Source organism: Cyrtonyx montezumae, unplaced genomic scaffold (assembly GCF_038088225.1).
Source record: "Cyrtonyx montezumae isolate F1298 unplaced genomic scaffold, pur_monq_1.0 scaffold_10, whole genome shotgun sequence".
Lineage (NCBI taxonomy): Eukaryota > Metazoa > Chordata > Aves > Galliformes > Odontophoridae > Cyrtonyx > Cyrtonyx montezumae.
This window is the reverse complement of record NW_027071826.1, coordinates 32496019-32513132: the sequence shown is the minus strand read 5'-3', so window position 1 is coordinate 32513132 and position 17114 is coordinate 32496019. Positions and strand designations below refer to the sequence as shown.

Sequence of the window (17114 nt, the reverse complement as noted above, 5' to 3'; positions counted from 1 at the left end):
ACTTCCAGCCAGGGGAACTCCTGACTTATTTGGCCATGAGCTTCATCCTGGACTGGTTAAGTAGAGCCTCAAGAAAAATCCTACACAGCCAACATTCTTTTGTGTAACTGCCGACATGTCAGTTCCCACCAGTGCCCTGTTTTGGGGCAGCACCCATTCTGTCCCATAATGCTATCCAGTGCCTCAGTACAGTTGCAAAGTACACCTGCTTCTGCTGTTTACAGGTCAAGTGAATAGCTCATATTCAGGGGCATTCCTAGGTTAATATATGAGTTTGTTTATTTATTAATCCTTTTTTTCCCCCTCCAGAGAATGAGATTACAAAGAAAGTGAGCAAGTATATTTGGCACTCTGCTCACCAAGAACCACAAACTGCTCTGTAATGAAGGGAGCTGAGCTCACCTGTCAGAGGAGACTGGCCGGCCATCCTTCACCCATTCCACTCTGGAGAAGGGGGACATGCTTGCCTTGCAGACCAGCTGGATGTTTTGTCCCATGACTGCTTTCACGAGAGAGGGCTTGGCTTCCTCCAGAATGGCTCTGAAAGAGAAAGTGATTCCAGGGACACCTCAGCTGCCCTTCTCTCCTTGTGGTCTTCCAATGTGACTATGAACAACCACAGTGTAAAGCAGGACTGGTTGCCCATTCAGCCCTGAGCAGAGGTACCATGTAATATGGCAAGCCTTCTACATGACAAAGGCTGGTCTGGATGGACTGAGTGCTACAAGAAATCCAAGGAGACAGCCATAGCTATGGAACTCCCTCTTCTGAGAACTAGGCTCAGCTCAGCAGATTGACTGAGATCCAGACACAAACATATCTAGTTCTATACAATGTTTATTTTCACTGTGACGCTGTTTAGCTGTCCTGATCCAAACTCTGCATTTTAAAGACTTGCTCAGAACAACCCACTGCTTCTCCATGCAGTGCTGAGATAAAGGCTCTGAAGCCAGAGGTAAATAAATTTACTGGTCAGAAAAGGGACACCACCTATGGATTTTCATTTATGGTATGCCTCTCAAACAAGGGCCCCAGCATCCTGCAATCTTTTCACGCTACTTCTAGTGCTGTCAGGGTGTAACGAGAGTGCAAGGAATGAGAAAGCAGCTAACTCCAAGACCTGGATAATACCATTTTCTAAAGCCAATATATAGCCAATCTGTTACAGGGTCAGCTGGGCTAGGCTTCTGATTCCACTGCAGAGGAAGCTGCACTGATGCTTCATAATGAGCAGGCAGAAAAGATCAAAAAATAAATTAAAATCACCTGTGCAGACTCTGTGCTGGGAAGGTGTCTGCAGACACCTGGTACCCTAAGTCTTCTGTCATGGAAGCATCTGTTCCAGAAGCCTTATGCCACTGCTTGCCTTCACGTGGTAGCACCTGCTGGCCACTGCTACTCTGCTTCTGGGAACGCCCAGGCTCTGCTGTTTCCCTTGTCAAGTGCAGGCGGCCCATTTGCTGGGTGCCCCACTGCTGGCTCTCCATCACACCAGACCTTTGCAAAGTCTCTGGCAGCACCTCACTTCTCCAGCTGTTATTCTCTCCACGTCTGTTCTGTGTGGGGTGTGAAGCCCCAGAGGCTCCTCCTTCTTGACCACGACTTGAAGACTCTCTTGGCAGGGGCTGCTGCTTACCACCAGCAGTGTCCATATGAGAGCGAGAGCCAGTGTCCTGCTGTTGCAGCACTGCTGTGCCAGAAGAGGGCTGCTGCTCCAGGGGACTAATCCCCACAGAGCTATGACACACTCTCATGCACTCCTCCTCTGAGGCAAAGCTGTTTTTATTGCCATGGCAGCCACCATACCAAAACCGGTTGCACTTGCCAACAACAGTCACGAAGTACCAGCGAGTGGTCCAGTTTGCACAGGGGCCATGAGCACTGGGCAGCAGGCACCTGACAGGATATGCTGCCAGAAAGAGCAGAACAGAAGGGCACGTGAGTGTCACGAAATATACAGGTCTGAGTGCTTCAAGTCACCTGCCTAAATGATGGGCCTAGTGGGCAGAGTGCTGGTGGAATGGTGGGACACCTGAGTTTTGCACCCAGCTCTGCTTTGAAATAGGACAGCTGCTCTGATGTTTCCCTCCATCTTAGTTTTCCAACTAGCAGAAAGAGAACCAACCTCAGAGACATTTCTGAGTGTAGATACTTAAGGCCATTCCAGGGAGTTCTGCAGCTGTCAGGTTGGCCCTGGGGCTTCTTCCATGAGGGGCATGTGGCTGTCATTTGCACACTTCCAGCCCACAGAGCAAGTGGATTAGATCCAATTGTGAGGATTCGTGCATTACAGAATACCCCCACCAATAAAGAGAAACATGGGCAAAGGTGCCTGCAAACTTTCTTCTGTGCTCTGAGTCACAAGTATCACAGTCACATGCTGTCAAATACTGATGTAGGGCTCTGACTGAGAGGCCCTTCGCTGAGCTGTGGCAGAGCAGAGAGGAGGGGCAGATCCTTCCCTTTACCCAGGGCAGTCTCACAGGGCTGGTAACCGTGCAATCCCTATGCTGCAGCAAAAGGGGAAAGCAATACTGCAGTGACCTGCGTGCAGAGGATACAGCTGGGAAATAAAGGAGTAGAGGTGCTTTTGCCCAGCAACTCTAGCATCCTTGTAGTATCACAGACTGTTCCCCATTGATCTCTGGTGGCTGAAAGCCTCTGCAGAGCTTACACACCCTACACAGCACCTCCATCCTTAGCTGTAGCTCATATTTCACCCCTGCCCAAATGGGATTGCCTGAAGGCAATGGTCCCAGTTCCTCAGAGAAAGGCCTACTTCACCTAAACCCAGGTAACGAATTTGGAGAACAAGGCTATACCAGGTTGTCTTCCCAGGGCAAAACAGACTCCCTACAGACTGGTAGAGATTATACACACAGTTCTGTTCAACAAGAAAGAGGAGGATCTTCTGTGGTAGCTAACAGAGCCACTTAGCAGCTTTTATGCATTCCCTTCAACCTTCCCTATCCCAGCCACCAGGCTGAATTTGTTTTCAAGGAGGCCATTCACTACAATCTCCAGAGAGCAGAACTTCTACACAGGAAGTTTACAGATGGTACTGATTTCTCTGCATTTCTAACCAAAGAAGTCAAAGCCTCACTTACGGTAGTTGGGCCTATTGAGACATCCTTCCCCTTCAGGACCTGAAGCTGAAGCGATGTTGTCAAAACAGCAGCCGTACACTGAACCACGGCACTCACCAGAGGGGTGCTGCTGGGACAAGGCTTGTTGGCTTGCCTTAGAGACAGGAATTGAAAGCCAAAAGTTATCACGCATACATGAGGGCAGTAGCACATGCAAAGCACCGTGTCCAAGCTGTTGGCTGCAGGAGGCCAGCTGCTAGTGGAATCACTGCTCTTTTTCTTGCCTCCTAGAGGCTTTCATGCTGGCAAGGGTTGGGAAACTTGTCAGTTAGCCATGAAGCCAGTGCTGCACTTCTCTGCAAAGCACACCTAGCCACAGGCCAGCAGCAGATCAGTTTTTTCGAATGGCTCCACCAGATACTCCAAGCTATTTGAGAGGAATTTCCTCCCTAAATATTTTATCCTCAATTAACCTGCAGAGATTACAGTTATAAAGGACAATTGTTAGTGGCAATATTTTCCCTGTTCTTTTTTTTCTCCCAGAAATTGGATGGCAAGTTTCTGACAGACAGAATTTCACTATTCAGGATTATTCAACTAGTTCTACACAACATGCTTCTCTCCTTCTCATACAATTCCCAACTATTCCCTCTGAACCCTGCTTACAGAGGATCACAAGTGGATGCCCCAGACTGAACAGAAATTAAGTGTGCCAAAGGGCCCGATGCCATACATGGAGTATTGGTCCTCCAGCATTACTGGGACAGATGAAGTACAATAGAAACACACAGTCTGAGTCATTGGGGTCAAAACTGAATCTTCACATGTGATGGACAGCTAAAACCCAGAAGGTTGTTTTTTTTACTTACTGTTGGAACAGCTTCAGCAGGCTGATTTCTTCTCATATGAACATCAGTGTCATACTGTGGGCATCCCATGTCGTTTGGACCTCGGGCAGCTGATACTCCATCAGGGCAGCATCCATACCTACAGGCAGAAGGCAGAAAGGCTCCAGCAATATCTGACCCGCTTGGCTCAATGGGCACAGGCTGTAAACTCCAGTAAGCCTCCAGGAAATGCAGTGCCTCCCTGCTCAGGCCTAGCTACTCATAGCTACCTGCTTTGGTGACAGGTGAAGGAACAACCTCTCCCCAGAGGGCCTGAAGCTGGAGTGCGTCCATCTGGACAGCAGCCATGTGGGGTCCAATAACAGTTCTGAGATCCAGTTCCTGCAGTGGGGTACTGAGAGATGCTGAGCTGATGGGAACTTGATGAGCGTGACTGGGATTCCCAGCGAACAGGCAACAAGTTGATGCCATGGTCCTCAATGGTATGGATGGGGTAATTCCCAGAGGTGCTGTGGACTGTGGAGCTCCCAGGGAGCAACCTTCCATCACCAGAATCTGTGGAGAGAACTCCTTACAGTATGCAGGTGAGCATCTGCTCTCTTTCACCAGCTCAAAGCTACAAGACAAACTTTTCTGTATCAAGGTTTCACCTGAATACGTGCCTTCAGTCCCTTCCTTCTGAATGTGGTTACCATGAGGCTCCTCTGCATATTGCCCTAAGCATTAGCCCTGCTGACCCATAAGAAATCACCTGTCACATTGCTTTTGTCCCCTTGTAGCAGGACACATGAACCTTTTTTCTATTGATAATTCCTTCAGGCAGTATTTTTCTCAGCCAGCACTTATGTCATACTGTTAGAACCTGGGATGTTTGTACAGCCTGCTACACGCACAGACTCAGATATAGTTCTCTATTGATGTGAAGAATGTATAATTTATCCCTGGCTCCAAGAATTCTAGAAGTCCATGAAAATAACAAGGGAAAGAGAGAAAAGGAGGATCCTTCTCCCTACCACACCCTGTTTCAAACCAATGATCGCCAAGAACCCAAACAAACAAAATTCTGAACCTGTGGCAGGGCTGTTTGGGTTGTAACGTATCAGCAAGGACTGTCGACTGATATCATATCCCATAGTGTCCTGCATACTGGGGACCTCTGCAAAGAGAGACATATACAAAATAAGTGCAGCTAATCTATGTCCAAGTAATTGCAAATGCATCAGAAAAATCAACAGGAGACAAAAGTTGAAAAAATGTGTTTCTTCTTCTGGAACAGCTGCTGGTCAGCAACTGGATTCAATTGGACTGTCAGGACAGCAAACTGCAACAGGCAGGGAGGCAGGCAGACAGAAGTCATCATTTCAGCTTGGCGTAAGACTAAATACAGAAAGGAAGTAAAATCCCCAAGTGTAGTCCACAGGGGGCTATAGTTTCTAACTACTGAGCCTGCCCAGGGTATTAGTCCTTAGCTCTGTGAGTCCTGGGGTCAGCCTACAGTACAGACTGGGACAGAGTCAAGACAAAACGCTGAATTCAGAATGGACACACAGAAATATTGCTCTTAAATCTGTTACATGTGCTTGAAAGTGCACAGGTACTGGTACTCTGAAGATGCTGTAGTTATATGTGCTAAAGCACAGGATAGAGACAGGTGAGCTGGGAGCTGAGAGCGCAACCTTTTGTAAAGACTCAGCAATTTCTACTCCTAAACAGAAGCAACTTAAAAGAAGTTGAGTGTCTATCAAATCAACTCACGTTGTGGCAGGTAGCAAGGCTGCACGTTGCAGCTACCCAGAGTGGCTGGCTTCTGTGGTTGGATGGCTTTGCATATATCAGCACTGTAGAATTTGGAGTCACCATCAGCACAGATAACTTGGCGTGTCCGGATGCCTGAATTGCAGCTCTTTGAACACTTGAGCACAGAGACAAGTGAGAAGGAACCAGAGTCAGAATGCAGAAACACCACAGACCACGAGTGTGGAACAGCCACGATTAGCTGCAGACTTAGCACAGCTTCCTCCACCAAGGTAAGGCAAACAACAGTTCAGCTGGATCCATCTGATCAGATACTCTAAATCATATTGCCAAATGTCGCACCCAGCCCCGAAGCATTAGGCTCCAAGCTATGCTTATTCTCTAACATCTACATTTGCTGCTCTGCAAAGGACTGCGGTATGGCAGGGAGATGGAATAAGATGCAGGAGTGACTTGTTCCAGCCTGGCCTGAAGGCATCTCAGCACTACAGAGATCCACCAGTTGTTAAAGGGTCAGTTTTGAACTCTGAATTCAAGAACAACAAGCAGCACTTGACAATGGGAAAGCAAATGGACAGCTTTCTTGTAAGCAGCTATCTGGAGTTCCTCTCACTGGAAGCCGTGGGTGAAGAAGGAGCAATGAACAGCAACTCTGGGAAGAGAGGGCAGTGGAGAGGATGAGAACCAACCTATTCATGGCAAGTTTTACAGACACTGGGAGAGTATTCCCTTCTTTTACTCAGATTCTAGTAGGAACCCTCTGATACTGGAAAGCCTGAGGTCAGGAAAGATCAGATTAAGGTATGCATCTTTCTTAGCTGTTACTAAAACTCAGCTACATCACACAGAAAAAAATAGATGCAACATGTTTTAACTCAGAACAAGCTGGTCTGGTTGACATGGAAGAGAAACTAGTGTGCTTGGAAGTCACATGGTAGATTGGATCTCCCACATCTCCTCTCCCAGGTACATTTTACCAGGATGAAATCAGCCTGTCTCCCTCCACAAAGACAAGATTAATCCAACTGAAAAACAGTTTATCTGAACAATTACAAAAACATGGTTTAAATCATTTCACCAAACACGATGACCAGTCCTGGAGCCTGAAGCTCTATGTCATACTCAGCCCATGAGCTGACAGTAATTGAGCAAAGAAATAAGAATAAGCAGCAGGAGTGGATTGTTTCAGTTTATTGGCTGCATTTTGCTGCTGTCATTGAAACTATAGTCTCTCCCTCCAAGAAGGATTTATTTTCATAGCAGCTGCAAACAAAGTAGGCAACAGATTAACTGGAGCATTACTAGTGCCAGTTACAGCGAAACCATGAGCCAAGGGACTGGTAATGAAGCAGTACATGCTTCCTGCCTCAGCCAATTGCAGGCTGCACTGATTAAAGATTGTTTGCAAGGAACACAGCAATATAATCAATTATTTCCGATGCATGAAAGCATGATGCTCACCAGGCCCCAGTCTCCAACGTGCCAGCCAACTTCCTGAATGCAGTTCTCCTTAAGGCAGGGCTGGGTGGCTGGGGGCTTTGGCTCCATTAAACAAGCAAAGTCCTGAGCCTGAGAGCCCTGCTGCGTTCTGCAGGTGACAGTCCGGGTCTGGACACCTTCCCCACAGCTGGCTGAGCACTGTGGAACAGAGCAGAACAGTGAAAAAGAAGCACCTACTTTACACTTTGCATTTCCAGGCTGTGGTCCCCAACATCAGGGCAGAGTACCATTTTAAGAACATCTTAAACAAGCAACCACCATTAAAATCATCTTCTCAGATGGGAACGAGCAGGGTAGCAGTTTGTGCTGTAGAAAAAACAATATGGCATGGTGGATAGGATCAGGGAGGTCTGGAGCTCACTGGATGATTTTGCCCTAGTTACATAACTTCTCTTGCTCTCTATCAAAAAAGACAAGGAGAATGCATGATTTTGGAAAAAAATATCAGTAAGACAGAATACATTCAGAACAGGATGTTTGTAAAGCAGGAGATATTTGCAAACTAATGTTACTACTGATTAAAACCAATTCAAGATAAAGAATTCAGGGGAAGATAAAAAGACAAGGTTCTTGCATTTCTCATGTCTTTTCCCTGAAGGCCTCACGGTATCAAGCTGTGAGACATCTTTCTATGCTCGTAAATGGCCTTTTGCAATCCTCTGTTAAATTCACAGTGGTTATGCTTGGAATCCAGCTCAGTTCTCCAGGAATTGCCAAAGTCTCCTACACAGGAGATGACCTGGGAGTTGTATGAACTACTTTGAGCTTCCCAGCAGAGTTTCTGCTACTTATTTGCCGGAGTGACCTTCTAACTCCAATAACACATAAGTGAAGCACAGTCATTTTTTGTAATCCCAGAATGAATCACTTAGGAATCACTTTGCAAGAACATGTCACTTTGTGCCTCACGCCCCTCCTAAGCAGTCTCATTCCACAACCCTGAATTCATCTCAGTATTCACACCTCACATCTCATGAGAGTACAAAAACAACAACAAAAAACTTTACAATCCTGTTTATCACGCCTCAAAGGTACGTTTCATGATGCTGCTGCATCGCTCAAAGAAATACCACAAGACTGTAAATCAAATGTTGTAAGCATGCAACACACTTCTTTCAAAACAAGAAAATTCACTCATGCTTTAGGAAATGAGTAGATGAAATTCAATGATATTTACTGTCTTTACTTTCTTAGATGCCTTCTAAGTGCCTGGCTGGCAGAGCTGAGCACATGTGGTTTGGAGGGTAAATGCACACTGCAGCTGTTCAGAGAAGCCTTGCACTGATACACAGCCTACAGTAAACAGCAGGTCACCAGCAGTTCAACAGCTTACTGATTCTTGTGATTTAGTACTGCAATTCAAGGGCTAGTAATGCTGGGGCAATACAGATGGCAGCAATACACATGGAAATAAGCAGCACAAGTAGGAGCCATGAGCTCCTGTTTTGCAGAGGGGAGCGTTACTGCACAAAGATCAGCTGCAGGACAGCAGCTCTTAGCCTGCCCCTCACCTGCATCAGGACTGGCTCAGAAACTCAGACAATGGCAAGATCTGGTGGATCTGGTAAAAATACAGGGGAGAGAGCATGTGATGAAAGGAACATGGGCACAGACTCACGAACAGCTATGAGGAACAGAAATAAATTTATCAGGTGGTGCTATCTGGAGAACTTCTTTGGAGGACTGTAGGGACAGATATTATTAGACCTCTGCACCTTGCCACGGACACACACCTTACACATTCCCAGAGAAGGTGCCTGGCTTTTCATCTCAAGCTTTGGTAGATCCTTCTTCAGTGGATGTCATGTGGCAGCTGCTTCTATCACAGACTCACCTCAGACCAGGGCCCCGTGCTCCAGGTTGCACACTGTCTCCTGTTGCAGGGCTGACTGCTGTGAGGCTGCTGTGCAAAGGCCATACACTCAGCGTTGTCCACAACACCTTGGGAGCTCTGACCATCAAATGCTACACAGTAAACAGAGCGAGTCTGGGTGCCTCCACCACAGGTAGCAGAGCAGGGTCCCCACTCCCCTGTTTTCCACCTGCAGGTCACAGAATCAAGCAAACAAATGATGGCCCAGCTAAATTGCCCAGATGGACCGAGTGCTGCGTCCCTGCTGCAGTTGACAAGGAAAACATCTCTTTGCAGAACAGCGTCAGAGTTCCTATTTCACCAAGCGCTGCCCAGCTTGACTGGCAACGCAAAGCATGAGTCCCACTCCAGAGGCAAATCCCCAGCTACAAAACACTTGTTACTCTGGAAATGCAGAGTTCTCCCTGAGGGAAAAAATTATTTCCATGGCTTTTGATATCCTAACATCTGCAAAAATATTATGCCTGGAATGGAACACAAAAAGGGAAGAAAAAAAACACACACACACAAATAAAAAGAAACAAAAAGAAAAAACAATCCAGATCAGCTAATAGAAGAGTAGCTCACACAGACTTAACAATCCATTGTGCTCCTGCCATCGGCCAAAGCAGAAGACACCACCAAACTAAGATCTCAATCTGTCAACTATGCCCAATTCTCTCAGAAGTGCTTACAAACTTTTAATTGAAAGACCAATAGAAAGATGGTTTATTCCTCTCATTGGCTAAATTAGCACACAAAAAAGTAAAAAAATAAAATAATAATAATAATTAAAAAAATAGATTTTGCATTTGGTTGCTGAAGCTGTCACAGAAACATTACATCCTTGTTAGCAGAAGGCGAAATGTGCAGAAAACAATCAAAGTAAATGGCAGAATCCCTCCCTTATCCATTCCTGAGCCTTGATGCTGCTCTGGCAGCTGGGGACACAGCTTGCATGGCCTGTCTTCTGGGATTTCAGACTCCAGTATGGAGTGAAAGCAGTTAAAAGGCACTGGTGATACAGGGGGTATATCACGTTGATCTACTACCCCCCTCTTTCAGACATAAAAGCCCCAGTCACGGAGCAAAGGCAGTTCATGTTTTCTCCCCTAGTCTTCCAGTTGCCTCCCTTGGTCTGCCCTCATCACCAGGTTTCAGCCAGCCAATTCACATTCATATCCTATCAGAAACTCTACAGCAGACTCAGCCAAGAGAAGACATATTCAACTCCTTAAGATACTTTTTTCTCTACTACAGAAGCAGATATCCTAAAACTGAAAATCATTTACCACAAAATAAGATATTCCCTTTGGAAAGTGAACAATTACAGCAAACAGAAGCCACTTAGAGCACTGAGCTCAAAACAAATCAATTGATCAAGCTTTTACAAAAGTTCCAGAGGGTATAAAAACAGGAGTATTTTGCCTCCTGTGAAGCAAGTATGCAGTTTTAGAAAGGTTGTATCAACTGGATGGACTCATCTACAGATTCCTTCCACTGCAGTCAAGACAACCCTGACGCTTGTTTCACGTCTTTTGTATGGAAAGATCAATCATGACATTGGGACCATTAAGAAGCAAGATCTAAGCTATTAGCAGTTTGCTGTAAAGGCTTGTTTTGCTTTTGTTCTTTTTTACTTCTAATACTTCAGTGGACATTCTAAGGTATCTGTCACAACCTTTCAACCACCACAGTTATGTAAGCAATCTTCTGCCTGATACAGGACCCAGGCCAAAGAAAGAATAGCTTTTGAGGAACTCTGAGACTTTTGCTATGGCACTCTGGAGTCCTAGTCCACCAAGTTCTCTTTTCCTGTTATTTATCTCAATTAACCAAACAAAAATCCTACAAAACATGCCTCCATCACTCTAGCCTGAAGTATCAACTATCAAGCCAAAAGATATGAAGAAACTGTCTCCTCCTCAGCACCACAGAAGTCAAGTTACTAGCAGCACTCAAAACCACCTAAGCAAAGCCATCAGCCAGCACCCTCCACCATCATTTTCATTGGCAAGAATCAAAAGCAAAGCACTGCCCACTGCTACCATCTATGCCAAAGGAAAGGTCCCATGTCCCCACAGATTACAGTGGGCAACTAGGTGGAGAGCAGAAGAAAGTTTCCCTGTAGTCTCCTCATTGTTACCTCTTCATCTGAGAGTTCCGTGCTCCACCGTGGCTCCAGGCTCGTGGCGGAGAGATGTAAGAAGTCCTTTATACACAGAACAAAGAATTTAAAGATCTTAAAGCAAGTAGCTATGGGCTACCACGAATTCAGAAATGTTCCCAGTTTTCCAGGTACCCTCTGGCTCACAACAGTGCTCAGATCTCCACTATACCAACCAGATATACAGTGAAGTGTGCAGTTAAGGCTCTGGTTACAGTTCTGGATGCTTGTAAGAGCCAATTTAAGCCAATTGCAAGGCTGTGTAAGCAAGGAACAAGGGAGAAATGGTTGAGTAAATGGGTCTGAAAATAACAGAATTGACAGGATTCATCTATTTCAAAGAGTAAGGACACTGAGAATGCAGAAATGACAAAATTAGACCATCTCAGACCTACTCCTCTTTTTTCCAGGCTCTATTTGAAGAGAACAAAAACCACAGATTCTAATTTCTACCTTCTATATGGGCTAGAAGACTATCTTCTACAGTCATGCTAGCAAGAAAATGTAATTGACCTATAAAATGAACATAGGACATATCAAGTCCATTCCTTGTGCACATAAAAACTCTAGACATATAGTTATCATCCATACCTTTGCCTTGGGCTTTCCCTAAGAAGTGAAACATTTCCTTGGAAAGTACCATGCTGGAGGGCACTAGTGAGAAGGCTCCAAAAGTATCTCAGGAAGAATGAAGATATGAGGAGTGGAAAGGAAATCTTACCGTTTTGTCTGGGGACAAGTCTGATGGCCACATGTCCGGTTATTGCCTGGTTGTTGTTTGTTCCTGCACATATAATCCGGATAAATTTCATTGTCTATGGTACAAAACACCAAACGGGATTGGAAACCTGAAGGTGAAACAAGAAAGTGTACTGATCAGTGTAAGCCACCCAGGACGATGCACCGGGATTTGAAATGCAGTGGCTTTGCTAAGAGAAGATTCTAAAGCAGCACTGAATTCACACCTGCAACTCACAAACCTGGAAGAGTCAGGTCCAGCTCTTGGTCATTCATACCATATGTATGAATGATGCCTACTCACAGTATACAAAGTCCACAGGAAATAAAAGAGACATAGAATAATTCTGCATAGCTGAGAGATCTTTCCCTTTTGTTCGAGTGGGTTAAGAGTCACAAAGGAGTTGCCATGTCCATATATTGCTTACCAAGGAACCCTGCTTGGTGTGTGCTGTTAGACCCAGAATGTCCATCTTGCAAAGACTTGATGTTGTAACTTGTCATGTTTCTTACAGGTTGTGAATATCAGCTTCCACTATCACAGTATTTCAAGAGCTACTGAAATGGCCATCAGCAAGATGAGAAGAGGCAGATAGAAACTCTATAGTCAGATGAAGGTTTTTGGTTTGATTGCTGGGTGGTTTTTTTTTGTTTTTTTTTTAACGTTTAAAATCAATAGTTTTGCTTGTGCAAATTGAACATACTGTGACACCCCATGGAATCTGACAATCTCCCTGTTCAGCGAATCTTACAGGTGATAGTAGAGGTATTATACTACCCAGTTTGTAGACCAGGTCAGCTTGGAAAGTGGTTTCAAGTGTTTGAAAAAGCCTGCAAAGGACAATAAGAATTGAGGTAGGACAAAATTAAAAAAAGGTATCCTATGAAGAGCCTTAAAAGATCCTAGTAACACGTCTGAGGACTAAGACACATAAAATCAGACAGGACAATGCAAGGAGCACAGTCCTCTTGTGATTCCATGTGTTACTCTCCCTTGAGAAAACTCTGAGTGCCACCAGCAGTCATCTGTGTTGCCTTCCAGCAGGAGACTGCTGAGAAGCAGCTGCAGAGGGCAGCATTCTGTGTATTTGGGGTGTGGATACAAACCTTGAACCATGTTGCCAAAGACCAGGTCTTGCTTCCTTACCTCCTCCACACTCAGAGCTGCACTCACTCCAAGAACTGTAGCTCCAGCTGTAACCTGTGGTCTGTCCGTGCGCAGGCAGGTAGTATTCATAGTGTACCCCTGGGTTTGGCTCCTGACTGATGAGCTATGAAAGCATGGGATAAAGTAATGAAAATAGCAGCAGCACTTCTCCCCTTCATAGCATTTGCCCACTGTGCCTGAGGGTTTGAGATGACTTGTTCCCTCCAGTTCAAAGAGGTCTTTTTCTCTTCTCTGTATTTTCTCCTTGCTTTCTGTGATTCTCTAGGAAGTATCATTTTTCAGAAAAGGGTACATTTATCTGTCTCACAGGCAGAAGATCTACCTAATCTGTTACAGTAATACCCTGACACAGCCTACAGTTAATTATGATATGCAGTACCCTAGAACCTGTACCTGCACAAACCCATTCTGTGTAGACTCATCTCAAAGTCAGAGCTCAAAGGAATAGATCAAGCCTTGTTCTGCTCCTTTTTGTGGCTCAGAACCAGAGCATAACATTGGTCTAGATTAAGGTTATACAGCCTTGTAAGATTCCTGGAGGCCCAGTTACCCTTCAAGAATATTTCTCATCTGGTCTCCACTGGTCTCACAAAGTGAGGACTGCTAATCAAAGCAAAAAAATATCAACTGGGGCAAGCACAGCCACTTACCTCAATGACTAAGGGCTCTGTAGTGGGACCTCTGGCATGGAGGAGCTCTGGGGCCAGATCACCTTCTGAGCCACGATCATAGTGCATAACTGTGCTAGCTATATGTAGTGTTCGGCTGAAGTCAATAGTCCAATGCCCGTTCAGATAATAATCTCCTTGCACATTCTTGACAGCTGGATAAAACCACATGCCAGAGAAGAAAAGGTAATGAATTTACACATTTATGACTAGACAGCTGGTTCTAGTTACTGCAAGACAGTGTCTGTTTTGGACTTTCAAGCCACTGGCAACCCACAGAGCTCTTGGCGTCATCATTCGAGCACCATTTCCTTGAATTAATATTGCAGTCTTCTTAAGTGGTGTGACAACCTGATATGGCAGCACCTAGCACCACAGCAGAAATTCGTATATAAAAACAAATAATAAGAATTCAACACGAATGCTCTCATTTTCACTTAATTCTGCATCACAGGTATGGCAAATAAAGGTGAACATTATCCTTCAACAATGCTGGACCAGCCTAGCACTTCCTTGCCAGAAGCTGCTGTCCACTCAGACAGTTCTTGACAGTTTTGCTGCAGAGAAAGGACTTACATGCTGCATAGCCACATCCCTCCAGTTTATTCCTGTCTTGATGTTACTTTCACTGAAAATGAGGTAAACCTGAAGCCCAGAGTTAAGCATCACTAATATTTCAAAGATGCTCAGTATTCAGATCCTGATTTTCAAAGAGTTTTTCCCTCTGCCAGATCAAGCTATCATGGCAAACCTCTCAAATCCCAGTGTACCTGAAACCAAATTTTAATACAACGCCTGGAATCCAAATGGACTGAAACATATGTTCTGATACCAGTCTTACCTATAAAGTTCCTGCTGGGCATAACCTCCTTAATTTGGATGCTGGTGGCTCCCACGGGGATAATGAACATTTGATTGTACCCTGAAGAAAAATGAAGGGGATTATCTAATATCTATCTGCTGATAGTACACAGTCACATTTCTGCATCAATGATTCCTCCAATTTTATTGGTATCTTAACAACTGGAAGAACTTTATGATGGTGGCTCAAAGCATTTCAGTTGTTTTTTTATCTGTATTCCAAATAGCTTCACCAAAAACTCCCCAGATTTCAGTCCATGGGCATACAGTTGCAACTACACCTCAGAAAAGTAAGCATAAAGGATGAATGCAAAGTTGTTTTTTTGTTTTGTTTTGGTTTTTTGAGGTTTGAAAATCTAGGATTTCAGTAACTGACATATTGGGTCTCGACTGTGATTTGATTTGATCACAGCACAATTGTCTTAAAATGACTAAAAACTGGCCTAAAGAAGAACATTCAGTTCCATTTTCAGTCTTGCAGAAATTCTGGTAGGGCTTTCAAGACAATGTATATGGGAATAGTCTTAAAATAGTATAGAGTTATATTCATATGGTACATTTATAGCATCTGCTGGAGACTGAACAGGGAAAAACACTAGCAGCATTTCAAGTACATTTGACTGTTCTGAGACTAAGAAAATTATTCTCTGGGTAAAGCAATCAATATGTTTTCTGATGCTAAAGTGCCACATTAGTTTAGGCTTAACCTCTTCCTTCTCACCTGCCTGAACTACACAGATCATCTGTACCTTTGGGGAGATTAGGCACATCAAAAGTGCCTTTCACACCATAGCAGGTGCTGCCATCTCCTCCGCACTGCAGGCACTTGTCCTCCTTCTTGGTAGATTCTAGTATGTTATCACAGCCAACAGCCTGTCAAGGCACAAAGGTGTCAATATGAATAAACCATAACGACAAGGCAAAGAAAGATAAAATGGCTAAATGTTGGACTGTTCTTACGAGAAAACCTGAATCTAGGGAACATGGGAAGTTATAAGGTAGGAAATCTGTTGTCAAAAGAAGGACAGAGCTGACATCTTCCCTTTAACTTCCAGAGACAGAGTGATAAATGACACTGATATCCTCCTCAGCACCTCAGAAACAGAATGAACCCATTTTTCAGATATTCTAAAGCATTCAGAATTATTTTCAGATATTCTGAAGATTTCTGAAGCATAGGATGTTCCACACAAGTGTGCATAAAATCTTCTTCACAGTAAGGGTGACAGCACACTGGCACAGGCTGCCCAGAGAGTCTCCTTCTCTGGAAACATTCAAGACCCGCCTGGATGCCTACCTGTGCAGCCTGGTGTAGAGAGCTTGCTTTTGCAGTAGGGTTGGACTAGATAATTTCTAGAGGTCCCTTCCAGCCCCTACAATTCTGTAATTATTACAAAGGGATAAGCAGAACAAAGGGAAAAAACCTGAAAGACTAACAGACACAATGGTAAAGGAAGGACGCAGCAGGATGACTCACTTGACAAACTCCCTCCACACAGATATCCCGCTTGCCAGGTTCACAAGCAGTCCCATCTATCACAGTTTCCTTGTGCCTGTAGTAGAAATTTTCTCCCTTTGGAATACAGTTTAACTCACACTTATTGGGTGCTGGTAGGAGAGGAAAAAAAAACAAAACAGTGTGTACCATGGCTAATAGCTTGTTAATACATTAGAGTCCTGGTTTTAGATCACAGAAGCAGAAAGAGGAGTGGACCAATATTAAGTGGCAGATATCGAATAGATTTCTGGGTCACAAACTGCTGGATGATGGAAAAGTACATTGGGAAAGCCTCACTGTGTGCATCCTTTTCCTCAGGCACCCTGGTTGGTGAGTGCTAGAGAGGTCATGTTGGGCCACGGGGATATTTGGTTGTTCCTTAGAAAACTCTTCTTATGCCCCATGGAACAAGTACAAAGCTTTTTGGAAAGAGAATAAATGTTAGTACAGAACACAAGAGAGCTGTTATTTTAACGGCAAGCAAAATTGTAAATCCAACTCTAAATCAAATTCTTCCCAATTTGTTAAGTCACTGTGAATGATGGCAAAGATCAGAGTGAGGAACTCTAGTTCCTAAACCTGCCTTCTGAAGTGGTTTCTCAAGAAAGCGTGGCCCAATTGCAAATATGCCATGTTTTCTAAAGGACTTATTAATTACATGCATTTATTTCTCATGTGCCTTGCTAGCATTCTTTCACAATACTGTGAAATACAGCAGAACTGTGGTTCCTTTAATACTTCATGATCTAGCTGCAGCCAGTTCCAGTTTTCTTGGGCAATGTTCCTGAAAGAACAGTTGTTACAAGGGACAATTATGTATTGCTGCTGTGGTAGGTGTCTCTTTGCCCATATATCCAGCATCTTCATGTCAGCAGTACTTTGCTGCTGACAGAAAGATTTCTGTGCCCCAAACCCTCTTGCTACTCCAGTTAGGGAAGTAACTATGTAAGAATACAGTAAAAAACGTTATAGT

The 17114-nt window shown here is 44.4% G+C and overlaps 1 protein-coding gene across 1 annotated transcript in view; it reads right to left on the bottom strand.

Annotated features, from left to right (window-relative positions):
• PAPLN (papilin, proteoglycan like sulfated glycoprotein) overlaps window positions 1-17114 on the bottom strand; it is a 47317-nt gene that overhangs the window by 7000 nt on the left and 23203 nt on the right. Inside the window, exons 6-21 of the mRNA XM_065754761.1 lie at window positions 16121-16251; window positions 15393-15516; window positions 14624-14704; window positions 13765-13937; window positions 13094-13217; window positions 11930-12056; window positions 11188-11253; window positions 9024-9231; window positions 7151-7327; window positions 5690-5846; window positions 5004-5090; window positions 4204-4489; window positions 3956-4073; window positions 3108-3240; window positions 1267-1909; window positions 403-540 (exon numbers count right to left, since the gene is read on the bottom strand). Of these exons, the coding sequence (XP_065610833.1) occupies window positions 403-540; window positions 1267-1909; window positions 3108-3240; window positions 3956-4073; window positions 4204-4489; window positions 5004-5090; window positions 5690-5846; window positions 7151-7327; window positions 9024-9231; window positions 11188-11253; window positions 11930-12056; window positions 13094-13217; window positions 13765-13937; window positions 14624-14704; window positions 15393-15516; window positions 16121-16251 (2773 nt within the window). The remainder of the gene's footprint in view (window positions 1-402; window positions 541-1266; window positions 1910-3107; window positions 3241-3955; window positions 4074-4203; window positions 4490-5003; window positions 5091-5689; window positions 5847-7150; window positions 7328-9023; window positions 9232-11187; window positions 11254-11929; window positions 12057-13093; window positions 13218-13764; window positions 13938-14623; window positions 14705-15392; window positions 15517-16120; window positions 16252-17114) is intronic.